At 41.4% G+C, this 27,536-nt stretch overlaps 1 protein-coding gene across 1 annotated transcript in view; it reads left to right on the top strand.

Annotated features, from left to right (window-relative positions):
* The window catches only part of GHR (growth hormone receptor), a 108,490-nt gene that overhangs the window by 50,428 nt on the left and 30,526 nt on the right, over positions 1-27,536 (top strand). Inside the window, exon 2 of the mRNA XM_018562304.1 lies at positions 24,528-24,639. Coding sequence (XP_018417806.1) covers positions 24,528-24,639 — 112 coding nt within the window. The remainder of the gene's footprint in view (positions 1-24,527; positions 24,640-27,536) is intronic.

Raw genomic sequence — 27,536 nt, 5'->3', positions numbered from 1 at the left:
TGCAGCAGAAGGTTAAAGCAGAACATGTGTGTGTGTGTGTGTGTGTGTATATATGAACATCTCGGTCTATAGAGATATAAGTAACACCCTGATACAACTACCTACCAACTACCTGATACACCCTGATAATATCTGATTTTCTGGTATAGCCAATACGAGAGTTCATGTTTAGGGCATGGCTACTTTCAATATGTAGTGTCCTGCCATGCTATCCCAACTGGTTCTAGGTCAGGGGAGAGAATTAGGAAAATATGCACGTCACATAGTATTGCGATTCTTGTCCCCTGTACTACATCCCCTGCCAAACCTTTCTGTATCTTCTGGAAGTTGCAATGATTGAAGGATAAATATATTCATTAATGCCCCTACTGCCTTCAGACTTAGCTCAGATTGATCATCAGTGTTACAGTAGTTCAGTCAGTCATCACACGTCACTAGGCATTATGGGGCATTGCTGGATATTACAGATTGCCGATTCTCCACTCAGTAATACTCCATCAAACCCTGTGGACGTGATACACATTACACGTTTGAAAATAAACTATTGTCGGAAAACACTTGTCTAAAATTGTTTTCGTTTATGTAGGTCATGGTATAGCTTGTAATAAATACATGGACTTGTAATTTTCAAGATGTTTCACAGCTCATCCAAGTGGCTTCCTCAGTTTTAATATGTGTTGGGAACAAATCGATTGAGGTGTACAAGGTGAAACATCATCACCAAAGGACCACAAATTATATTCAGTTATATGGTATTGTGCAGTGACTATACTACAGTAGAACATGGAACCATGCTGCAAGAAACAGACAGAGACTGGAAACAAGTTACATGATACTGCTAGAGATCACAGCCATTAGGGTCCCTATACAAATCAATGCTCCCACGTATCTACTGACTGCTGCGATCCGAGGGCTGCACAATTGCTAAAAGGCTGCAGGACCCCACTGGTACAAATGCTGGGGTTTGTTCCCGTAAACACGTCAACTTCACTGTGATGAAAACTTCTTCTAGCTAAACAGGTGGGACATCATCTTTAGAATATTTTCAAGCATCAGATTTATAAATCTATATTCTACTGGCTGCATTTTTATTTTAGTATATTTCAAAAGAGAATTACTTGAGATGTGTGCCAGCAAATCTCAGGTTTTAAAGAACATTGCCAGTATCTCCCTGCTACTGCAGAACTATGAATAACAATGGAATGCATTGTCTTTGTCCTCATACAAAGAGGGATCCAGTCCTGTACTAGAATAGAATACATGTAATGTGCTCGTCAGGTGACAAGACAACTCGTAATTCTGTTGTGGGAGATTTAACTACACATCTTTAATTGCCTGGAGACAATAGCTAGAGCCTAATTTTTTCTTCATCGTGACAACAAATTTGACGCATGATGAATACTATTAAGTAAAAAGCAGGAGGGTGGTTTAAAGAGGAATTTCACCCACCATGTGCTTTTTTTTCTAGCATTCCCTATTACCTATTAACTATTATTACCTATTAACCTGTTAACATACTCACATGCCCAACAAATTCAACGTTCTGCTAGCATCCTCTGATCTCCTGCCAGATGCCGAGTTCTGTGCCGCCATCTTTTTTCCTTATGTCATCTGGAGTTAGTTGTATCTTCTGATGATGCATTGTCAGCTCCACCATTCTCCACCTGCTGTTGGAAAGCCAATGCCTTCTGGATAGCTGAAGTAGAAATCCAAAGAGGCTGCTGTATCAAAGGACATGTTACTCTTGCCTAGCAAGTAATGGAGGCGTGGGGAGGGCTGGAGTTAAAAAGTAAAAAACAGATTGCGGGTGGGGGGAGGGTTGTATGGATGCAAATAACTTTACAGGAGTGTAGGTCCATGTATCATAAAACTCTTTAATAACAGATAACTAAGAGGCTCATATTAACACTAGAAACAAATTCATTTATGTTCAAAATGCTGAAAGGGGAACTGCTATAAAACAAAACACTTGAGTGCTTTGGCTCTGATAGAATCAGTGCCTCCATGATCCACATGTTTTATACCAATTCTGATGCAGCGAAGCTATATCGTTTCACTAATACTAGCCCTGTCTCATGTTGGTCAAAGAAATGGGTTCAGTTTAGAGCCAAGCCATGAAGTAGCTAATACTTCTCTTCGTTACTTTCAATTCACTGGCAAGGAGGGAGAAGAAGACGCCCTGTGTAAGCTCTGGGTTGATCCCAGTGGGAGCTTACAAGTGACTGAGGATTTTCCACTCCATGTGACAGCACTGAGCCAATCGCAAAGCCCCAGCACTGTTACAGCGCTGATAGAGAGTCGCATGATTCTTCCATATGCAGAATTGCTGGCAATTGCTGAATGGAGTGGCAGGGCAAGAATGAAAATGAGTACCGTATATGTAATAGGCGAATTGGCATTAAATTAAATTAAACCAGTAAACCAGTAAACTCAATCACTCTGACAGATACATAGCTATATCTAGCAATTTCATACAAGACTTTCTCTCTTCCCTTCTAAAACACATAATGATGTATTAAGCTTGTAATTAACCTTGGTATCTGCTAAGCAAACATCCCAGTTTCACTGCTTCTGTGTTGAACCTTGAAGAAATATTGAGCCTCTCTCCTGAAATGCGGAAAATCTTCCCAGAGGCCATTAGAAGTCCGGTATCACATCTTGGATACATAGATCTTTTGTTGCCAGGAACACAGATAGTGACTTGTAGACAGGGAGAAGAATGGAATGTTTACCATCACAGTGAAGTTTGCTGGTGCTCTGGGGGAACACTACGCATTTCTGAGTTATTTCCACTTCAAGTGCTATTTACATCTAATAAGTTCCATAAGTTTCTCCGGTTAGTTTTAGTGCAAAAATACTTTTTATTATGCGTAACTCAGGACCCCATCTGGTTTATGTGCCAAAAGAGGTCTCCAAGTAACAATAAATTTATGGATGCATCTTGGGGAGGCTATCAACAGTTTTTCCAGATGATACAGTTTATTAATAATTTACTTATAAGATCACAGAAGTGAGCCAGCAGAGAAAATCAGATGTATATCTGGTAGCATGAGAGCTGAACACTTTTACTGGCAGCTTTCTCTTTCCCAATAATTTTTTTTTTAATCTTCTCAAGTGAAGACATTTTTCTTTTTGCCCCTAATATATAATCTTAGGGGGCTTGTGAGGTCTTCATTCCATCAGAGGTGGGATCCAGAAGTGTACCCTACATCTGGAGGAAGTGACACAGGGTGCCCTCTTGGATCTCACCTCCAAAGAGGTTCCAGTCCTGCAGTGATTGGATGGTCACCACTGATAACTCTCCTCCTTAGCATAGGTGGCGACGCAGCCTTGAGCAAATTGACCATTCTGAGGACATGGTCATCAGTTTATGGGTGATGTGTGTGTTATTGTTGGGTTATGTTTGAAGGAGAACTATGGGGTTAAGGCTTTTCCCCATAATTCTCCTTAGGGTAACGAGAGGACACAAACTAGCGTCCTCCCGTCACCCAAGGCTCAGTATACCGCGAGCTGTAGCTCGTTGTGACAGTTTCATTGTCACAGGTCGGCTAGAACTATGAGGTGATTGAAGAGCACTCACCTCATAGTTCTCCTTTATGTATGTTATACTGGGTAACCTGTTTATCAAAAGACTGCCAGCACCACCCCCCTTGGTAGATTTCCAGAAGCAGGAGAGTGGGATTTCGCTGTATGCATGTTTTAAAAAAGCTTGTGGTTGCAATCACTCATCATGGTTCAGCAGCCGTTCTTCCTGCAGGACAATCATGTTGACAGCGTATATCCTTACATTGAAACCTGGATTGAAATCTGTCAAATAATGATCTTCAGTGATAAATAAGTAAATAATAAATAAGTGATAAATTGATAATGATAAATAAGTGTAGTGCAGCTAGTTTTTGCCTTGGGTAAAAAAAAAAAAAGTTGTATTCACCTGATCCTTGGAGCATCTCCCCCCTTTCTGCTGCAACGGTCTAAGGTCCTGTGAGTCATCATGTCCAATACAGTGTATAGGACGGGCGGACACCAAGGGGCATACCATCACTGCAGTGGAGTAGGAGAGAGGCTGGAAGGAATGCTGCCGACTGCAAGGATTAGGTGAGGTTTTTTTTTTGTTTGTTTTTTTACCCTACGCCAAAATGAGCAGGTAACCCTTGCAGGGCAGGGGAAGCCCCACTGCAAGGGTTAATACAATTTGCACCCTGAATTCTTCTTTAAATAAATAAATGTTTTGGCTCTTGACGAACATTGAATCAAGCATGTGAAAGAGATGCTTCCCTTGTTCTCAGTCCCTGTCTGCAGTTACAGTTCAGACTGCACACCAGCTAAATGTAAACAGTACAATCTTAATGCTGGGCTGGTAGAGTAATGATATCTCTTAGAACACAACAAAAGAATAGGCAGAGCTAATAGGTTATATTTTCAAAGTTGCTTGGACCCCCTGTATTAAAATAGTCCATGTGCTTTTAAAGTACGGTTATACTATTAAATAAGCAAATTAATATTATGTAGCGATATTTCAAAAATGCATGATGCCCATGCAAAACCTTGACCTTTCAGTTTGTCCCATCCCATCCCTCACTTCAGTAAAGGATGAATAAGAACTTTCGCCCTGGCTCACTGAAGGCTGCGGGTGCCCCACAGGCACACTGTGTGCAGATCATGTTTTATTCCCTCGGGATATGGTTACTGTGAAATTCTTTTCTGAGTGTCTGTGAGGAGCTGTGCCAGTGCAGCTCTTCATGTGCCAGGCTGTATAAAAGTCACTGGGCAACATGTAGAGAACTGCAATGGGTTCTCATTCGCATGGCGATTTATGGCTATACACTGCCCAGATCAGCAGGTATGGCCAGGTGTTTATTTTCACCTGCCGTCATAAGCCTGTACAAATCAACGGCATTGTCAGACACTGTCTATGGCTGTTTTCATTTATTCAATTTCTCAAGGAGTGATTATATGCGGCTGGGGGCAGATGAGCAGCTCTGGAGGCAGACTGTTTGCATCCAGAGCCAATCATATGTCCCTAACTGCACGCAGGTATTCACTCCATGTGCGATTACCTGTGATTTTTAGGCCACATGCTGCCACCCACAACTTTTACCTTTTCGCCCATTTTAACTAGATGATGTCCCGGGCTGTTACATTATTAAACCAGGACTGGACCAGTCTTAAGAGCCAGGTAGCCAATGCCTCTTTCACATTACAGCTGGTGCCTAACCTTTTAGTTTTTTTTCTAATTATTGTCAGTGGAGCTGGCTCCTACAAAAATGTCTGCTGGCTCTTGGATTGGACAGACTGGCTCCTGAATTCAATATGTATTGTCCACCCTTGCCATAAAATCTACACTTGCTTTAACAGTTTTTATAATTGGGTGGATGCACCCCCCTCTATGGATTGTATATGGTCACCCAAAGAGTTACCCAGCCAATCATATCAGCATTTGACCAGCACTTATCACTCAGATAATTATCAATTCTATGCATTCTAAGGCTTGTAGTGCTAGAGTAGTGTAGTCAACCTTTTTTAACTAGGGTGCCGTGACACCCTGGTGTCCCCTCTGGCTTCCTCAGGGGAGCCTTAAAATTTTGTGTAAGTAGGACTCTGATGTGAAGGGGGAATGAAAACTGATGTAAAGAGGGAACTCTGATGTGAAAATGGGGGACTCTGACATGAAAGAGGAGCTTCTGACGTAAAAGCGTGGCTCCTGATGTAAAGGGGGAACTGTGATGTGAAAGGGAGCTCCTGATGTAAAGGGGGACTCTGATGTGAAAGGGAGATTCTGATGTAAAGGGGGAACTGTGATGTGACTGACATGAAAGAGAAGCTTCTGATGTGAATAGGGTGACTCTGATGTGAAAGGGGGTGAGGATCTTGATTTGAAGAGGGCACTGTGATGTGATGTGAAGGGGGAAACCCACTTATGTGTGTTTTTTTGCATGCCCCCCCCCCTCCCATGAAAACCACAGGACGCAGCTCAATGACCACCATACACAACACTCAAGTTTCCCATATCATTGCCCTGATACAAGTGCACAATAAAAATTGTAGTATCAACGCAATGGCCTTTTTTAGGTTTGTTGCCTTTTATTTTACTTTTTCTTGTACATATACATTTAAGGATTTTTTTCAGTTGTGAAGGAGTTTTTAAAGTGACACTAAACTCAGGAGTTAAATCTTAAAAATGCATTCAAGTCCCTTTAACTATTAACAAAAATGTATCTTATTTGTAGGGATGCACCAAAATTTCGGCCGCCAAAACATATCGGGGGAAAATGGCACTTTTGGCACTTCCCCGCTCTGTGACCCAGCGGGGAAGAGAGCGCTGTGAGCAGCTAGCGTTTTTCCTCCCACACCGCTCAGCCTCTGGGCGGAGACAGTTTGCAGTGCTGTCACAGGAGACTGAGCTCTCCTCTCGCACAACCCCGTCCAGCCTCCTTTGACAGATCAGCTGTCAGCTGTCACAGGAGGCTGGGCCGGCAGTGCGGGGGAGGAGTCAGCTGTCAGAGGAGATCGAAATCTCCTCCCCACACCGCTCGCTCAGCCTCCTGTGACAGCTGATCCAGGATGAAGAGCGGGTACAAACACTCAGTGATCAGTGATCGCTGAGTGTTTTAAATAATTGAGGACAGAGTATGGTTACTATATCCTCAATTATTAATGAATGGGAAGTGCTCTACATCACTTCCTGTACATTCATGATTATGTACATAACACTCATACTATCTCCACAAGTTATGAATGAACAGGAACACTCAGTATAGAGGCTTCCTGTTCATTTATAACAGGGGCTGCAGAAGAAGAGATTGAGGACTCTATTTTAAAAGGGAAATATCAGGGTTATGTTTAGACCGCTAATATTTCCCCGAAGCCCCTAAAAGTAAGGTAAAAAAAAAAATATTTAATAAAGATAAATAAATAAAAATAAAATATAAAAACATTAAAAAGTTCATTAAAAAAATATATATTTTTTAAATTTACAATTTAAATGTTCAGTTTGGTGCACCTCTACTTATTTGTGTATCACTCAGCTGTAGATGGCTAGATGGCAGGGGTGGGCAACTCCAGCTCTCCAGCTGAAACTGCTCTAAAATCTCGCCCAGTAGTAAGGGAGCAGTGATGAAGTGACACTTCACTGGTCCAGCCAGCAAGGGAGCGATACTATAAAAGAAGATTGTATAGTGTTGTGTTGTCTCTGCTCTCTCACTGGCATGACAGAATCGCTGGCACATTGACACATAGGTGCCAGCAACAGGATTATTAGTGTGCGAGATGTTATACTATATAATTTGTACACTGCTTGCATTTACTGAGCTTATTGTGGCCACCAAAAGCCAATGCCTGTTGATCACTGAAAGAATACTAAGACCAGGAGATGCCTGTAGAGGTCATTATATGTGCGGATTTTACAATAAACACATACATGTATGTACTGCTCACTTAGAAAAATAAAGATTGCTTGCCTGTCAAATCACGCATATCCAGACTCCAGCTGATGTCTAATTTTCAGTTTCAGGCTCACAGCTATAATAACAACTCTGCAGCTATGGTGCATGCACTGAAGGCATTTTAGTTATAGAGCCTCATTCAGCATGAACGATAAACTCAGAAGGCTCATGGAAAATGGAAACATACATTTTTATTTTTTTTAAGAGTTTGTGTTTGACTTAAGTTACAGATGTGCCATAAAGATTGTAGATATAGCACTCTTGTTCTGGCTTGCCATACTACATTGGAACACTTTTTTGTGTTCACTGTGTGTGTGTGATAAACCTGATAGTGGGTGAATGATCCATACAATCCCTCTTTTTATGGACAGAGTGGCTATTCCACACACCTGGGAGTATGGAATACCTGCAGTGGCTGGGGGATATGCAAAGTGGGAGCATTTGAACACACAGGCCACCAGCATGGGTAGTATACAACACCCTGAGGAGCCGTTATGGGAGTACATAGTAGTATAGTTTAAAGACATCATTTATAAAGTTTATATTTTGATGATATATGTAGAGCAAAGATTTAAAAGGCAAGATATAGAATGAGAATCGTTGTGGTGATCTTCCTGGTTACTGGTAGATTGGATTAACTGTGCTGGCTTTAAACCATTTTCAGGTTGGCTCATGGTCCTCCCCCTTGGCTGCATGTGTTGAGAAACTTAGCTAGGCCATGCATCCTATGCAGCTAGTGGGCAAAATGCAGTGCTGAGTACTCTGCCTACCCTGCCTTTTAAAACCCTTAACCATTATTTGGCAGAAGGAGACTGGGCAGTTACAATGGCAGAACTGTTGAACTGTACATGTATCCAACTAAAAGAGAAGGTCCATGGAAACCTACATGATTAGTTGGCTGCAAAAGATGCTGGGACGCATAGTCCAGAAAACTGCAATGATATCACAAGCGGGAGCTTTTTGCCTTCTTTGAAGAAGAAGTCTCACAAAAATAGTAAATTTTTATTTTATCTGCCAGGGAACAAATGCATAAAGCACTTGGTCCCATGCAGATTGGTTGCGCTATTGCAGAGCAAAAGTACCTCTTTATTTTTGTTAATGCTGACTGTAACTCCACCCCAGTCTGAAGCCTAAAATATGGGTGTTTCTGTGGTGAGAGGTATAGATGGCACTAAGCCCCCACCCCCTCTCTCAGCTGACTGTTCATTTACTATGAAGAATATGTGATGGAGCTGCCGGATGCTAGTAAACATAAAGAGTAAACAGTTCTATCACACCGTACCAACAGCGCTGATTGTTTATTCATAAAAGCTCATTCAGCATAGGAGGGTTATGTGATCTATTTGTCGGGGCTGCTTGTAAAATCACAACCCCTCCAGTTAGATGACAGCCCCTCCAGAGCTGAGTGAGCTTTTATTAGGGATGTCCCGATACTAGTATTGGTGCCAATACACTGCAAGTGCTCGTGAAAATGCCCCGATACTAAAGGCTGAAACTGGCCCTTTTACATTTTTTTATCAAAACGGCTGCCTAAGGTCCCGCTCTTGTGGGGACTTGAGGCAGCCTGCTGGGGACCTGGAAGTAGCTGTCTTTGACACTACCTGCCGGGTCCCACATCTCCTCCTCCTCCTTCCTGTGCAGGCACAGCTCGCACGTACCGCTTTGGAGCTGGCACAAGACAGGAACCTGCCCCATTCAGCTCACCACCCGCCTGTTCAGCCCAGCACCTGCCCGCAGAGCCCTGCTGAGATCTGGAGGCAGCTCTGGTGAGATCTGGATGCAGCTCTGGTGAGATCTGGACGCAGCTCTGGTGAGATCTGGGCGCAGCTCTGGTGAAATCTGGATGCAGCTCTAGTGAGATCTGGATGCAGCTCTGGTGAGATCTGGGCGCAGCTCTGGTGAGATCTGGGCGCAGCTCTGGTGAAATCTGGATGCAGCTCTAGTGAGATCTGGATGCAGCTCTGGTGAGACCTGGGCACAGCTTAGGTGAGATCTGGACGCAGCCTGGTAACATCTGGCCACAGCCTGGTAACATCTGCACACAGCCTAGTAACATCTGGACGCAGCCTGGTGACATCTGGATGCAGTCCTAGTAAGAAACTGCCCTAAAATCATTAGTCTGTATTGTTTTAGAATAAATGTCACATGTCCTTTTAAGAAAAAGTATCGGTATTTGGTATCAGCAATTACCAATACTGAGGGACAGTACTTGTGCTTGGTCTTAAAAAAAATTGTATCGGGACATCCCTAGCTTTTATGAATGAACAGTCAGTGCTGTTGAGGCCAGTCATTTGTATAACACAGTTCTGACAGCACTTATAATTTATTTATAAAAGCTTGCTCAGAGCTGTGGGGTTTTGATCTATCTGCCGGGGCTGTGTATTTACAAGGAGTCTTGGCAGATAGATCATAGCATGAATTGCAGTGCTCGTCTCTAGAACAACCCCTGCTGTCAGAGACTGGCACTGTCACTGAAAACACTTCTTCTTGATAGCGGGTGGTCGGAGAGCGGTGGGTAAACTGTCAGACCATGCTTCTTGGCAACAGCAGGACGGACTTTAATGGGACAAAGTGGTATATGCACTTGGTCCCCTAGTGGATTAAATAAAAATGTAAAATTTTAATGAGACTTCTTCTTTAAATACAATTCTAATGAAGGCAAATAATCCTCTAAACTACACATTTTTACTTACTGCCCATCATCTATACCTGTAGTAAGGGAGCCTGGAGTTCAGCTTAGGCAAAAGAAGTAATAATATCTGCATTTTGTATTATCATTGCTCTTTGCACAGCCTTTCGGAATAAACTCGCAGCATGTTAATAGGTTTTTGAGGAGTATCTGATCGTTTACAGAAGTTGGATCCATATACTAAAAATGTATTAAACACAAGAACACAAAAATAAATATATTTTACTGAAAGCACCATAGCAACTGCATTGTATGAACATATTAATCTTATCTAATCTCTTATCTCTTATCTTAATCTTATCTCTTATCTTTCTAAAAGTGTGCATTAATTAATAGTACAGAGAGCTGTAAATTAGCTTTCAACCTGAAAATAATTCACGCATGGCAATTACTATGGAAAACCTACCTCATAAATCATATATGGCATTGAGTGAAAGTCACACACTGCTAGTCCACAGTCATTTCCTTTAAGTTATTAAACCATTGGATATAAATGTTATGCCTGAAAATATATTAATCATTTTCATGGATGGCCAGAGGGCTGAACTATCCACACATTAGCTATGTACTCCGGAACTGGATTTCATTAAAGGTCAATGTAAGATTTATGCCAGTGATTTGGTGACATCACCAGGAATTGATTGGCCGATCAGAGATGTTTCCCTTCACTTTAAAGGCCACTGTCCACTGTGTGCTAGCTCTCAAATTCTGTATTTTAGTTCCTGAAAATAAATTATAAAATCATGTATGCATCTTTGTTAATATATGTAACATGGATGCATTATTTATTTGGGTTTCGCTGATGTTTTCCCATGATTAATTTACCATGCCTTGTTTTTGTGTGGAGTTGGTCATCTTGATAGAGGCAGGGTTTGGCTTCCTGATGTCAGTGCTGCTGCTCTAATGATTGGTGATCTGATGACTGAAGGGGAGGGGAATATTCAGGCTGCAGAAGTTGAGGTGCAGAAAGCACAGATCCACAGAATGAATGACACAGAAGCAGGGAGATCCTGGCACTGCAGGTCCTCAAGCACAACCTCCTCTCCAGCAAAGAGAACAGAGAGCAGCACAGTGGTGGCATTACCAAATCTCCAAGTCAGAGGAAGCAGTGCCTCAGATGATCACACACTGCAGGCTTTCAGATATGGGCCTGTAGGCAGAGGAAGGGCACTGTTGTTTTTCAAGAGGAATTCAAGACAAATGGTAGGTATTTTGTGGTACCGCTTAGGGACAATTACCGTTTCTAGATGATTATATTGATAACATAGCAAACTTTTTGCTTTTGGAGTTCAGGTCCACTTCGAGTACAGCTAAACATTACTTTTTTCAGACTTACCTGCAGCATTTTTAATATGAAACTGAGATCAAGAACACAGGGGCATGAGCTTAAACCACAATAGGGACATTCAAAACTAACCTTAGAAAGTAGGGATGCGTGTTTTAAAGTAACCACTGCTCCAAGCTCACTCCTGTGATGGACCAAAATCTCAATACAAGAAAGTAAACTAAATGTGAGATTGTAGTCCATCACAGGAGTGAGCTTGGAGCGGTGGCTACTTTACAACACACACGGGGACTATGGGGAACAAAAGAAGGAAGGACAGTATCAGCACCAAATCAGGGATGATTTGAGGATCTACAAATAAGCTACATTTTTGTTAAAAGTTAAGGTACTTGAATGTATTTTTAATATTTAACTCCTGAGTGTAATGTCACTTTAAAATAGTCCAGACCAGGGGTAGGCCACCTCGGCCCTCCAGCTGTAGTGAAACTAAAAATCTGGCAGTCATGCCTGTGGATGTCAGAGTCTTGCAATGGCTCATGGGATGTGTAGTTTCACCACAGCTGGAGTTTGGGGTTACTTTCCCCTAAGCTAGACTGTTTATACAAAAATAATTTAACGGAAGTCCCAGAGGCAATTAAAAAAGAAGGAATATGTTATATTCCATTGATTGAGCAGTTTTATAAATGTAGCCTCTCAAGTACAGCCAAACCTTTTTTTTTGGCTACAGGTCTCTTTTGGTCACACGAATAATGTACTAATGTGACCCAAAGTCAGCTATTGCACAGAGCCGCACCACAGCCCGAAAAGATTGTTGGAATCCACCCCGTTGCCTGATTGGCAGCTGACTCTGCCTCTTTAGAGCCAGCTGTGCCCGCCCCCTCACCTGTCTGTCCCTCCGATGAGTGCTGGAGCAACGGAGGAATGGGGGGGCGGTGACTGATAGTCACTTCTCTCTGACGGGAGAAGACCATGAGGTGAGCAACCAGTGATTTGTGATCGCTCAGTTCTCGAAGTATAGAGCTCTATTTTACTCTCCCAATCAGTCTATTTCCCTTTAATGTAATTATTTATGTTAAAATTTAATAAGCTAAACCAGGGGCTGGCAACCTCGGCACTCCAGCTGTTGCAGAACTACAAGTACCACGAGGCATTGCAAGACTCCCAGAGGCATGATAGCATTTGCAGTTTCACCACAGCCTGAGGTTGCCTACCTGTGTTATTAACTAAAGCCAGACAAGAGCTAGGAAAATGACAGATGAAGCCAAGTGTAAAGAAAATCTGATCTTACATGACAGGCTTGTTGCTCAGCTGTCTTTTATTCAGTTATCATTTCACATTCACCAGCACACGCTGTTCAGTGTCAGTGACAATTCGTGTACATCTGACCTCTACATTTAAAGACAGTTTGACATAATTAAACACAAATGTTTCCCTGAGTGTTTTGCAGCTGGATTGGGATTCTTGGCCCAGGCTCAGGTCTCTCTGCGCAGAAGGCTGAAAGCAGATCGTTCTCAGAATTAGCACTGCACAGCTTTCTGTGTCACTGGCCTGGAGTCCCTGAAACATGAGAGAGTCCCTGTCATTGTTCTCCAGCTTTTCAACACTGTGCCAGTTACAAGTCTGACGAGTTCGCTCTCTGTCCTCAGACCTGTCATCGGACAGAGCTCTGAAGTGCTGCTTCGTAAGTGGACACTCAGGAACTGATTTAGGAACATTGCAGCAAAGTTAAAATAAGACTTCTGTCCATGAGAACCAGTCAAATTGTAGGTATTGCTTTTCGTGGTTGCCAGAATGATTTTCAAGTGCAAAAACCGCTGCAGACCTAATTCAGTGCTGTCCATGTATGTGAAAGTAGGCATTTGGTCATGTGATCACCGCTAAAAGGGAGGGTCAATGTTCATGTCAGGGTCCTTCTCTTTAGAAGAGGTCATGTGAGCAAGCAACCAGACTTTCAATTATATTGAATATTGATATTAAAGTCAAAAGATTTTTAAGCTATTTATAATGCTGATTAAATCACTTACAATGGATGCTGCTCCTTGAAGTTAAAAGATTTTAATTTCCTGCAGAATCAGCTGGTCTCCTAAACACTGACCCTGATATTCTCTTTTAGGGTGACTCCTTTCCCCTGCAGGGTCCTAAGGAGCCACCTTGTGTGTGCTAGTAATCTGTGTGTGTCTCCACAAACCCAGCAAGACAAGACACGCCCTTTCTCCATACTCCTCGCTCCTCCCTTCTCCAAAGTAGTAGATGGACAGCTGCTGGAGGCTGCTTTGTCCCTTGTGATCTTGTACTGGACAGGAAGTTCAGGGAAACTGAGCTGAGAGAGTAGGAGCCTGCTTTATGAAAACATTATGACTTTAAGTGCTTGGAAAAAAATATAAAGAAATACTTTGCAGGGTAATGTGCATTTGTTTGATCTGGATTAATTATTGAAAAACAGATTGAAAGTTTAATACTACGTTTAGACTTGTGGCCAGCACTGGAGGGAGTCTCTTCCGCATTTTCTTCAAAAAAGTTATTTTTGTGTTCATCAATATATTTTAATTTTAATGATCATCTAAAAAACTATTAGAGGTTGAGAACGGAATTTGCTAACACTATTATGATACTGTTTGTTAAGCCAAAGACATTTCCAGGGACACATCTTTGAAACTACATAAAGAGCCATATTTGCTTACTGCTAGTAGTGCTGCACAATGCTCCTCTCACTATATATAAATGTATAAGTCAGCTATGACTATTTAAAAACAAATGCCTCTGTATGAGACTCATTCTCTGATTTTTAGCAAGTACACCAACAACAGTGTGTGATGTACCAATAACATCACACTGGTAGATAGAGAATCTGCCAGTAAAATAACCTCATGAAAATATGTACAACATATGTTAAAATGATGATGTATAAGTCACATAAAAATTTACTTTCCTGGAAGAATTACAGGAAAACCTAAAAATGTATATCCACTGACAATACACTTTAATTACCATAAGCAAGTTGTAAGACATTTGTAGGGATAAGTTTACTCCTAGTAAGCTTCCAGGTGCATTAACTGTCTACTAAATAGGGTCCAACAATCCCTTTTGGGACCTCAGCAATATGCAATATTGCTGTAGTTTTAGCTTCTGTTGGGAACCATATGTATTTAGGGTCCAAGAACAATTGCAGATTGATCTCTCAGTCTGTGGTTCCTGGGTCTACAGGCATGTGTTAGGTGCCCCATTAACCATTTTACTGCTGGTAGGATGTGTTGTCATTGGTGACATGGGGATGAGGAAAACACTGGTAAGAGCACGGTGTAATAAAACCTGATAATTTAGAATGAAAGTATAATGAGGTACCATAGTGGGGAGGAAGCAATCAGCAAGAACAGTGAGTAGAGTCCACATCAAAGGAACCTACCTTAACCTGATGATCTTTACTGGTAAGAAATTGACTTGAGACATAGGTGGCTCACTGCATCTATGGCTTGACTTCAAGTGGTCTGTAGACCTTGATACTCTAAGAATCAGAGCTACTGTATCTCTAAAACAAAGACTCACAGTGAGCAGAATAGACTACGGCTTGTTAATTTGAACCCACAATAAAAAAATCAGAGCATAAAACCTTATACTATTACATTATATAGCCCTAAGCGTTGGAGGTATTATTCACGAGTTAGTTGCTTATATGAACTTCTTGTCCTTTAATCCCACCACTTCTTATTAAATGAGAGTAGTAAACAAATGTTCCGTGTGGGAAATAGAAGCCAAGTGTCACACTGTAGAATAATATCATGCCAATGAAGCACTTTTTACCAAGAGTACTTGAGATCCACTAGTTCTTTCTTGTATATTGCAACCTCAGGCTGGTCATCAAGAACCTCTCTGCCTGCTGCCAGTAGACTGGGCCAATCGAAATTCATTTGCATCAACAGTCAAGTTTGATTGAAAACTAACCAAGAAAATAATCCTCCCTTCGCTTTTACTTGTATGCCCAGTGATGTATCACCAAAGGGCAGGCTGTCTTATCTGTGGTGATTGTGTCATATAGAAGCACCTCTTAACACTTAGCTTAAAGTGTAACTGAATCTAACACTTTTCTTTTTAGTTTTGGATGGAGTGCAGAGGGATTAGAACACTGGTCAGCTTTTTATTGTTGTCTGTGTACCTGTTAGGTAGACTCACCCTTTGTCCTGGTGACCGTTATCACTAAAAGTTAAAGAAAATCCCAGATTTTGGGTTGTCATCAGAACAGGAATAGATGGGAAATCTTTCCATGAGCACAATAGTTCTAGTAACCGTTCTGACCAGCAGGTATTTCTCTTACTTTGGAGGGATTTCCTCTCGCTTCCTGTTGTGGCTATTGTACAGGAAGAAAAAAAGTTGACAGGGGTTATACCCCTCCCTTTCTCTATCCAAAACTAAAAAAGTAGTTCTACTTAAAAAAAAAATTTGGACTGGAAATAATATGTTTGCTCACAATGGTGACATTTTTAGAAAAATAAGACAACACAAATCATCCTGGCAAGGATAGTACTAACCTATCGGTGCTAAACAAGATTCTTAATTCAGCCACAGAAACAGCAAGGGCACCACCATCTGGCCCAAACAAAAAACAGTTTTCTCTCTTCTGGAACTCAGTGTGATTTATGAAGATTTCAGAGTATATCTGGGATCCAGTCCATATGGGATCGTCTTTTTTCCCCTTGTCTTCTTACGCTTAAGAGCACATTAGACAGTGGTGATGTTTTTTAATGCCAGCGTGTAACTTCGAGATCGCGTCCAATTTTAATATGTGCCTAATAGTACCAAAATCTTTAACTTGCCGGTATAGCTGTGTTTTTCCACGGCGTTCACAGAGGAGGGATTCTGTGTATGAATGTCAATAACTCATTGTTTACACAGTCAGTAAACAGTGAACTCCCTCCGATGAAGGCTGGAGCATTCTTTCCCTTTCGGAATGTGTCCAACTTGGACTTTTCTTGGCAGCGATTGTCTGGCTCATCTGTGGCCTCTTCCCTTCCTGTATAGGATTTCACAGTTTCACCAAAGATTTCTGTCACTTTGCTGCTCTTTTCACTACCAGTAAACTTCTGTCTGTGAAAGAGCAATTGGAAAATGAATGGCCTGTTGGGTAGGTAGACTTGATCTTTAACCTTATCGCTGCCGAGCCCTGCCTCCAGTTTTGCACCTCAATTTGCTGGATTATTTTTGCTATCATACACATTTACAGACTTGAAAGTTTGTTAAAGACCTTCTTCCAAATCATATATTTTCTGCAGGAATGGTAGAATTAGAGTGATACTAAACTCAGGATTTAAATCTCTGAATTGGGGCTGACACTGTCCTTCCTTCTGAAGGGTGGCTACTTTTGTTCCCCATGGTCTCTGTGTGTGTTGTAAAGTAGTCACCGCTCCAAGCTCGCTCTGGTGATGGACTACAATCTCAATACAAATTAGTAAACTAAACCTGAGATTGTAGCCCAACATAGGAGTGAGGAGTGACTACTTTACAACACACACACAGGGACCATGGGGAACGAAAGTAGCTACCCTCCAGAAGGAAGGACAGTGTAAATTCAAATTCAGAGATGATTTCAGAATCTACAGCTGAGTGTTTAAAATATATAAAGCTGTTTTACATTCCTGATCCCAGCTCTCACAGTGGTCAGCACTCACTTCTTCTCCCCCTTCACTGTTGAAATGTCCCTTGGTGTCCTCACATCTAATGCAGGTCTATGGACCTGCATAGGCCATGATGATGCCAGCGGTCCTTAGACTGGACAGAGATGGATCAAGGGGGAATCAGGCAAGTGAAACAGCTTTAACAATGTCTCCTAGACATAACAAGCACTTAACCCTTGCCGTGTGAGGGTAGCCCCCACTAATGTTTGGGATTACATTGAAAGCGAACCTTAGCCTTTAAAGCATGTTCCCCCTCCCCATTTGGCATCCTGACTGCAGTCAATGAAGAGACCGACAATATGAAAGGCCATCGGCATCATCACTGGCTTAAGAAGTGGCACTTTTGCACTTATGTAGAAGTGATTGGGAGGTAACCCTGGTCACTTCTACTGAAAGTGTATACCTTTAAAACAAGCTCACAGCTAGCCAACTAGTCTAGTCTAGTTGTAGCTCTTATGATATGATTGTCATGGTATGTAATATACCTCATTAATATGTATATATATACATATAGACGTTAAAAAAAAACGTAGTATTATAACAAAATATATAAAAGACAAGCTTTCGAGAATGAACCTCTCCTTCAGGTCAGAAGAATACATATACACTGCAATACTACGTTTTTTTTTTTTTTTTGCTTCTGACCTGAAGAAGAGAGGTTCACTCTTGAAAGCTTGTCTTTTATATATTTTGTTAGTCCAATAAGAAAGGTATCATTGCATACTGCAATACTACGTTTTTTGGTTTTTTTTTGACGTGTTGTCTACTGGACTAATACGGCTTACCCATTTATATTGCATATATAACGGAAAATTGTATACCTATCGGTAATTTTCCTTTCCTGATGCCAGTACATGGCAGCATACCATGGATATGGCTCCGCCCCATTGTATGCTGCTACTGGGCATGAAAATGCCAAAAAGAATATAAATATACCTCTAAAAACTAAAAAATACAGTAGTTCAGACATATAGTCGATAGAGGTCAGGCATAAAGCTCTGCAATCAGAAAAGCTCATGCTACCCATCTGGTTCAGCAGAGTTGGCCATCTGTAAAGAGATCATTGCTTCCCCACAGAGAGCAAGAGTCTAACTCTACGGCATGCTGGCGGGGGACTGGCTTTTCTCCTTGGGCTGTAGCTGATTTTTGTGCTTGTTTCTAAAGGAAAGAAACTGTAAAGCATTTGTTTTGATGCTTCAACAGGTTCCTGGTAAATAGGATGAAATACACTAGATTACTATAAAATAAAGCATGTTGTTGTGTTGCAGTGCAACTCCAGGCAGGATTTTATTTCATATACTGTATGTACTTTTTTTGGTTTTTAAATTCATCTCCTACAAGCCATTGCAAGTGTGAAATTCACATTACAGGCCAGCTGCCCCATGCACATAATGCACAGTAACACACCATATATATGTTAGTGCGTTGCACGGTCCATTTATTTTGAAGGACACCGAAACTCACCTCACACAACACATCAGACAAATCATACAAACAGGCCCAAAGATTGCAGCAGATGGCAAAGGGCCAGTCACTAGTATTGCCTGTGGTCTCCCAGCTGATCTTTTTGCCATTATTGAATTAAAATGCCTTGTTCCACACTGTGACTCTGTGTAGGGGCCATCTTGGTAGAAGAACAGGACTTTTCTTCCTAGTAAGCTGATGACTGGGGATGGGGAGAAGGCAGGTTGTCAGAATCACAAATGTACAGATTGAATAAAGTTGGGAGGTGTATAATCTGCACAGATTCCTTTTCAGCAAGCAATGCAGTAATGACATCACCAAATCTCCTGGGTCTAGTGGTCGCAGTCAGCAGTGCCTTAGATCTCACTTTGTAGATATACAGCTATGGGGCTGTAGCCATGGGGGGTACCTAGACACCCTCATACCATCCCATACAAGTACACTGCTATTTTTCATGTACTGCTTAGACACAAAGAACATTTCTTTATGTTTCTTATAACATAGGGAATCTTCACTCTTTACATTTAGGTCTACATTTGTCATAGTGATAAGTGAATAGTTAAATTGCAGTTTTTTTATTCTCTTCAAGAATTCAAGTGTAAGCTCCTTGAGGGCAGGGACTGATGTGAATGTGCAGTATGTAAAACACTGCGTAAATTGTCGGGGCTATATAAATGCCTATAATAAATGAATAATGAAACTTAACATACTATATTCTGCTAACATTTATATGCAGACCAAGCTGACCAGTAAAAGTAAAAGAATATATAAACCCTGAAAATAGAAGCTGATGGCTTAATACTTTCATCCAACCTCTGCTGCTTCTGCAGGACAGATTGGTCTGCATGGAAATGTGGAGATAAATTAAATAAAGTTATGTGAAATAAAAGAACAATACAATGAATGCTCTCATTGCAAATCATCAGACTTTCACGATGGTGTTTCTTAATGTGAACCTTTGCTTTGTCCCTATTCACTTGCAAGAGCGAAGAGCCCTGTGCAGATTTCTGGTCATTGTCATCAGAGTTTACACAGGGGCCAAGGACTCTCTTCTTGCCCCCTGGTGACAGTGCTCAGGCATAGTAATTGGCCAGTCAGACATCCATTGCTGCATCATGGGAGGAAGAGGAGATGCTCCCCTATACTTAATAGAAGACATTTTATGGGGCTTCAGTGGGCTTAAAGTGACGCTAAAATCAGGAGTTAAATCTTAAAAATGCATTTAAGTACCTTACCTATTAATATAAATGTATCTTATTTGTGTATCACTCGGCTGTAGATCCTCAAATCATCTCTGAATTGGTGCTGACACTGTCCTTCCTTCTGGAGGGTGGCTACTTTTGTTCCTCATTGTCCCTGTGTGTATTGTAAAGTAGTCACTGCTCCAAAAGCTGTCCCATGATGGACTACAATCTCAATACAAATTATTAAACTAAACATGAGATTGTAGTCCATCACAGGAGTGGGCTTGGAGTGTTTCCTGGTCCCTGAGGCACACACAGGGACGTTACCGCACACACAGGGATCATGGGGAACAAAAGTAGCCACCCTCTAGAAGGAAGGACAGTGTCGGCACAAATTCAGAGATGATTTGAGGATCTACAGCTGAGTGATACACAAATAAGATACATTTTGTTAATAGTTACGGTACCTGAATGCATTTTAAAGATTTAACTCCCAAATTTAGTGTCACTTTAACCTCCCTGGTGGTATTCCCGAGTGTAGCTCGGGGTTACTTTTCCATACCATAAGCGGTAACCCCAAGCTACACTCGGGAAAGCTGTATAGCATTTACTTACCTTGTCCTTCGAGCCGCACTGTGTTCTGCGGCCGATGCCGGCTTCCGTCTCCCGGGTTCCATCGCTTGCGAGCGTACGCGTCGCAGGGGGGAAGAACCGGCGGGATATTAAAAAAGATACATTTAAAAAAACCACAAAGATGAGAAACATTCGGAAAAAAAATAGACCGAAAAATGACATGAAAAAAAATAAAAATCATACCGCCAGGGAGGTTAAGGAGCACCGGGGTTTCCAAGAGAAGAGGAGTTTACACAGAAAGGTTGCTAATAAAAAATGAAACCTGTATGGGCAAGGCATGAGTTCACATTTTAAAAGCTTTTGAAGGCAAACCAATCTATTTGTGTGAGCTGTTTACTCCCATTTGGAATAAACAGTGAACCAGATAACAGCCAGCCATACAATCTGTTTATAAATCTCATGGAGTTTGCGTGGGTTTAAGCAGCAATAACCCTGCCGTCCAATATCCAACATGCATAACATGAAGCTTTTCCACCTAAACTGTTGCCAGGCAATTAATGTCAAGAATGACTTGTAGAAGCTTTATATGTGGGACATCATTAATCACGCAGCATGCTGTTCGTTTAATATGAACCTTTTACTCATGCTGTAACTCATGTGTGTAGAAGATTTACAAAACCATAAAGGGGAACTATAAAAGGGAACTTGTAAATGGTATACCTTCTGCTAGCACAATACAGCAGAACTACTGATTTATTTAATTAAATAAAGAGTTATGTGTTGCATCCCGGTGGCATGTAATTGGAATTCATTGGTTAGTCATTAGCAAACTACAGTAAGATGTAATCTGATTGGTTCCAGTGTATGTGCATAATAATTGCCTTTTGCTTGGCCTTTTTACAGAAGGCTAACCATTTCTTTCAAATTAATCTGCTGTTATCATTCATGCATGGACAGATATACAGGAAAGAAATTTAAACTTTGATTTTGCAGTCAACAAAAATGTTGTTTTTTTTCTCAGGGAATTCTGCATAGATCTGATTAGCTGACAAACGTAAAATATTCTCCTTCTATTATATAAAAGGTTGGAAATGTTATGTTTGATAACTGATAAAATAGAGAATAATGTTAAATTACTTCTATTGAAGACAGGCGCTAGAGGAAGGTACTCTAATATGGTTGTCATCACCTTTTTCGAAGTTGGCTACATGCAGGCCCAGATTCCCCACAAGGCCACCGGGGCCCGGCCTCGGGGCAGCACTGCAGAGAGGGGCGGCAGCGGTGTTCTTGTGGGGAAGTTTCGGGCGCCGGGCGGTAAGTTGCCCTCTATACATTTAGTCCTGCTTTGCACAAGCAGGACTAAATGTAGTGTGAAGGAAGCCGATTGTTCGTTTACATGTGATCTCGGCGATGTTGCCGCACCTTGTGCTAAGTCCAGAGTAACCCCAAAACAACCAGAGATGGGCTTATTGGGGTCATGTGACCATATTCTGTCCAAAGAAACTGAAAGATATTTTAACAAAATTGTTGCTAAATTTTGTTCAATTGGCCACTGGTGAAAGCTGTGCAAGAGATTCAGTGATAAATATTACCCCTTCATTGCAGAATGAAGATAGTTTTGCTTCAGTTCTAAGGCTACACTGTTTTGACCACATTTACGAGGCTCCTTCAAAGTAACTTATTTTACCTGTGTAACAGCATACTCTTGATAGAAGAGATTTTCAGTTTACCCTCCTGGACATTAATCAATAAATGTCAGTGAGTTCCGCTATAGACACTTGGGTTGAATATACAGCCATAATCTGACCATGTTCAGGTCCATCATGGACCTGAACATGGAAAATGAAATGATCCATCATGTGGCCACTTGTGTTTAGAGAATGGCGGGGAAAAACAATAGTGATCAAGCAAAGTTTTCCTACATGCGCAGTCACCTTGGCAAGGCTTGGCTGACAGTGTCTGCTGGCGTTATGTCATCCGTGATATTTAGCCAAAAAGTGGGATTGGAAAACTGTAATCTCATGTCTATGTAATTGGGAGATTTCCATAAATGATGATTGTGTTAAATATAGAAATTATGTTCTATTGTTTGAAAAAATTTGATCTCATGCAGACACAAATTGGATGGCTATTACCATATATACAAATATTTCCAGATTTTGGGGGCAGGGAACATACATAATCAAAACAATGCAAAACATGATTTCTTTATTCTTTCTGTAATTAACTCTTCTGTTTGAAGACAACTGTAAAATGTTTTTTTCTAGAAATCATAATTGACAGAACTGAAGAGGTTTCTGGGGAAATGTTCTTAAATAGAATGAGAAAAGAAAATGTTTACATTTGCAGGATTTCATGTTTTAGGTAAACCTAGCACTCTATCTAACCAAAACCCACCCTGAGGGCTTGTTCACACCAAGTGCGGAGCAGATGCAGAGCAGAGCAGTTTAAGAATACATCAAAAATGCATCCAATGTATTCCAATGGTATTTTGGGCTCTAGTTCACACCACAGCGTTCAGTTCCAGTCAATGTGGAAAAACTGGAACTCACTGGACTACACCTAAATTGTAGGCTATTTTAGCCCATTTTAGGCAAAAAAAAAGGACCAGAACCCATAAAAAACGCATCAAAACGCGCTGCACTGCATATGCAGAAACTCATCCAGGTCTGGTCTGGATTTGGTGTGAACAAGCCCTGACTGCCCCATTTTGCACCCTTAAAGCCCGGCTCCATCCACTTCACTCCAGGCAGCAATAAAGACTTGACAGAAGTTTTAACTTATGTCTGGGTTGCACCAGACTGCACTAAAAATCAGACATGCACTGGTTTGTGCAATGCAATGCATAATAGTATTCTCTTGTGCATAGCTGTGCACTGCCACACAGGCACGTTGGCAAGTTGTGTTGGGGTCGGGTGCCAATAAATGCTGAACTCCAGGCAGATATAATAAACACATGCAACTCTGTATGCATTAATACATGATATTTTTTTTTTTAAATGCAAGCAGTGTAAGTACCTAAAGTTGACTTGGTACCTGCCTCTTGCAATACCTGTACAGCACAGCTTAGAAAGGGTGTTGGAGAAGCAGTACAAGGAACCAGTTAGGTGTCCAGCAGTGCAAAGAGCTAGAGATGAGCTTATTAGTGTGCTGTTTCTACTTTCAATCACAGGGTGGGAAGGAGACTTGTAAATGAAAGTGAAACTGCAGCCAAAAAAAGCTCAGGTCTCCTCCTCTGCCAGACAGGACGGTGCCTTTGTGGCAGGGCTGTGTACATTTTAGGACTGGATGGACAGAAATCCTAATCCTTTGGTAGGTGAAACAGCTATCATATATATATACATATATATGATAGCTGTTTCACCTTCTACAGTATCTATATCATCTGCATATAGCTTTGTAAAAAATCCTCACCGCTCCGATTCTGCAGCCCAGCTCACGTTGTATCTCCCATGCAGGTGCAGGTTGTAAAGTGTGTGGTCACCATGGATGAACGGAAACCAGAGAATAACCGCACTCCACAAAATACAAGCGATGAATCCTGTGTTTATTGATGCAAAATCAAGTGTACATCACACCAAGCTCCCCAGACCAAAAGAGCAATCTCATCTCACATGTTTCATGTTTTGGTCCTCTCTGCGTTATTCTCTGGTTTCCATCTGTGTATAGCTGTTTGGCTGGGGTTCAGCTTTAAGAAAGAATGGCACTGCATTCTACTTATGCATTTGATGCAGGTTACTCTGCATTGCAGTAATGCACCCGTTACTGCACTGCTACTGTGTGAAGCCAAAGATTTGCACCATATCTCTGCAATATGAGCAGCTCGGAGGATAGATAGAATTAAAAGAATTGTCTGGAATAGATCAATAAGTACATTACAGGAGTGTTTCTTGAAACTTGCCAATTGTACCTTTGCAGCCCCAGGCACAGGCAGTTCGCAAATCACAGCTCCTGTTGTGACCTCCAGAAGTGTCAGTAATTGATTTTCATGCTAAGTAAGTAAAATAATATTGTTTTCCTACATACACACAGCACGCGTTATTGGATCCAGGTTAACAAAATCACCAGCAGCCTTAGGAATTTTAGATAGATAGGTATAGCTAGCTGTGAAGTGGTGTTACTTTATAAAAAAGATTGTAATGTAGAAAACGCTGAGAGCAATGTGTTAGTGGATGTCTGCTTCCTGTTCACAACAATTTAATTAACCCTGTTTCTTTTTTTCAGATACTTCAGGAAGGCCCAGAATCACGCACTGCCGATCGCCACAGCTTGAGACATTCACATGTTACTGGACTTATGGAGATTTTCGAAACTTGTCCACCTCGATAAAGTTCCAGTATAGAATAAGGTATCATATCTTTTTTTGTACTTGTTTTAGAGGGATTGTTACAGGATGAGTGCACAGTTTGTAATTTTTAGAGTTTTTGGAATTCATTTTGGATTCAATTTGTAGAAGGATACTGAATGCATCGTTTGAAACAGGAATTGGATATTCCAATATCTAAGCTCGAACTGACCTCAACCTGCTCGCCATATTGCCTCAAACTGATCTTCAACTGACCTCACACGGATCGAAAGTGCCTGTGAACCTTAGTCCTCAAAGTAGTCCTAAAATCAAAAAGTGACCTTTCACGATGTTATGGGGAACATCTAGAAATGTTTATTATGCCTAAGCAGTACCCTGAAAACAATTAAATTCCTGCTGAGAAATAGCAGTGTACACCCATGCCTGGAGCTTCATATCTATACACTCACCGGCCACTTTATTAGGTACACCGTGCTAGTACCGGGCTGGACCCCCTTTTGCCTTCAGAACTGCCTTAATTCTTCGTGGCATAGAATCCACAAGGTGTTGGAAACATTCCTCACATATTTTGGTCCATATTGACATGATAGTATCATGGGCCCAAAGTGTGTCAAGAAAATATCCCCCACACCATTACACCAGCACAACCAGCCTGGGCCGTTGATACAAGGCAGGATGGATCTATGCTTTTGTGTTGTTTATTCCAAATTCAGACCCTACCATCTGAATGTTGCAGCTGAAATCAAGACTCATCAGACTAGACAACGTTTTTCCAATCTTCTATTGTCCAATTTTGGTAAGCCTGTGCGAATTGTAGCATCCCTTTCCTGTTCTTAGCTGACAGGAGTGGCACCCGGTGTGGTCTTCTGCTGCTGTAGCCCATCTGCTTCAAGGTTTGACATGTTTTGCACTTAGATGCTCTTCTGCATACCTCGGATGTAACGAGTGGTTATGTGAGTTACTGTTGCCTTTCTATCATCTCGTACCAGTCTGCTCATTCTCCTCTGACCTCTGACATCAACAAGGCATCTTCATCCACACAACTACCGCTCACTGGATATTTTCTCTTTTCCGGACCATTCTCTGTAAGCCCTAGAGATGGTTGTAAGTGAAAATCCCAGTATATCAGCAGTTTTTTAAATACTCAGACCAGCCTGTCTGGCACCAACAACCATGCCACGTTCAAAGTCACGTAAATCCGATTGCTTCCCCATTCTGATGCTCGGTCGTCTAGATGCCTAAATGCATTGAGTCGCTGCCATATGATTGGCTGATTAGCAATTTGTGTTACCAAGCAATTGAACATGTGTACCTAATAAAGTGGCCGGTGAGTGTATATCTACTCTGTGAGATCATCTAAGGCAGGGGTGGACATATTAATATGGAATTCAGGAGTCAATCTGTCCAATCAAGGAGCCAACAGAATTTTTTAGAAGCCAGCTCCATTGACTATAACTAGAGTAAACCTCAAAAGTTAGGCATCAACTGTAATTTGCCAGGAGCGTCGGCTACCGGGCTTCTTGGATTTGTCCAGCCCTGATCTAACTCACTGCTACCCCTGTGTGCTAAGCTCATGGTATTTAGAGTGAAATATGGTGATTTCACTACTGTGGTGCTTACTGTTAATATTACTGGATAAAAAAATATACCTAAGGATCGACAGTGCTAGGTTCTCCCTGCTTCTGCTCCATTCAATCTGTGGATCTGTGCTTCCTACACCTCTACTGCTTCTTCTTGAACATCATACTAGCCACGAGGGCTAAAAGATTTTCTCTTCTACCAAGATGACCAGCTCGCAGATAGACAATAATAGAGGTAGGCAATACAGGTGACTAGTCCTCAACAGTCCTCTATTTGTATTTTTCTGCACATCTTCTAAGGTTCAGGTCCTGACAAGCTGGACAAACATGTATAAATTTGATAGAGCGATCCAATTTTGCTTTTGACAGTTTTTGTCAAAATTGTAAAGCAAATAAAAATTGTGGTTTAGATCGAGATAAGAGATAGGATCAGGATTGCACCGATTGAATGCAGTGGAAAAATGCAATGATCGCATCAGCGTTCCATGCATTATGAGAGATGTCCAGCCTGGAGAAGAGGCGAAGAGGAAGAGGGCCTTGTGGCATAACATGATTGGCCAGAAAACATATGGAAAAGGTAAGTATAAAAAAACAAAAAGCGTAAATACAGCCTGAGGAACGTTTGCCGAAAAGGGGGAGCAAGGAGCATTGAGTTGGCCTATTAGTGCAAAAAATTTAAAAATGCAATGAACTGGTAGCAAAATGTATAAATCATGTAAAAATGTAATGCGGAATAATGGGCAGCAAACATGTGAAACATAAACATCAGAAGAAAATTTGAGAAACCAAACTCTGAAAACTGTAACTTACAAAAAGGCAGGCAGAGGGCAAAGCAAGAGTCACCAGTATTGCCTGTGGTTTCTCTGCAGCTGATCTTTTTCAATTTACTGACTTACCATGCCTTGTTCTGCACTGCCTATGTGTGGAGGCAACCATATTGGTAGGGCAGTGGCAGCGGTGGGTTGAGTATTAGGCTGCACAAATCAAGTGCATGCAGGATCTGGTTTTGTAAATCTGTGTCTGAATGCCTCATATATATTCCCCCTGTAGTGGCCAACAATGGACTGACTGCCCCAACACCGAGTCTGCTAGTGGAAACAGCTGTTATTTCAGCAAGAAACACACGTCGGTTCTGTGGAATTATTACATACGCCTTGTTAGTGAAAATGTTACATTTGATGAACGCACATTTAGCATCAATGAAACTGGTGAGTCAGATTTTATTTTATTTATTTTTACTTTGTATTTTATTAGTCACATACATAATTGTACACAGTATGATATGCAGTGAAATGCTTACACGACTGTAAAAAGGGGGGGGGGGGGGGGGGACAGAAAGGGGAAAGA

Source organism: Nanorana parkeri, unplaced genomic scaffold (genome assembly GCF_000935625.1).
Source record: "Nanorana parkeri isolate BGI_ZX_2015 unplaced genomic scaffold, ASM93562v1 scaffold571, whole genome shotgun sequence".
Classification (NCBI taxonomy): Eukaryota; Metazoa; Chordata; class Amphibia; order Anura; family Dicroglossidae; genus Nanorana; species Nanorana parkeri.
This window is presented reverse-complemented; position numbering and strand designations above follow the sequence as displayed.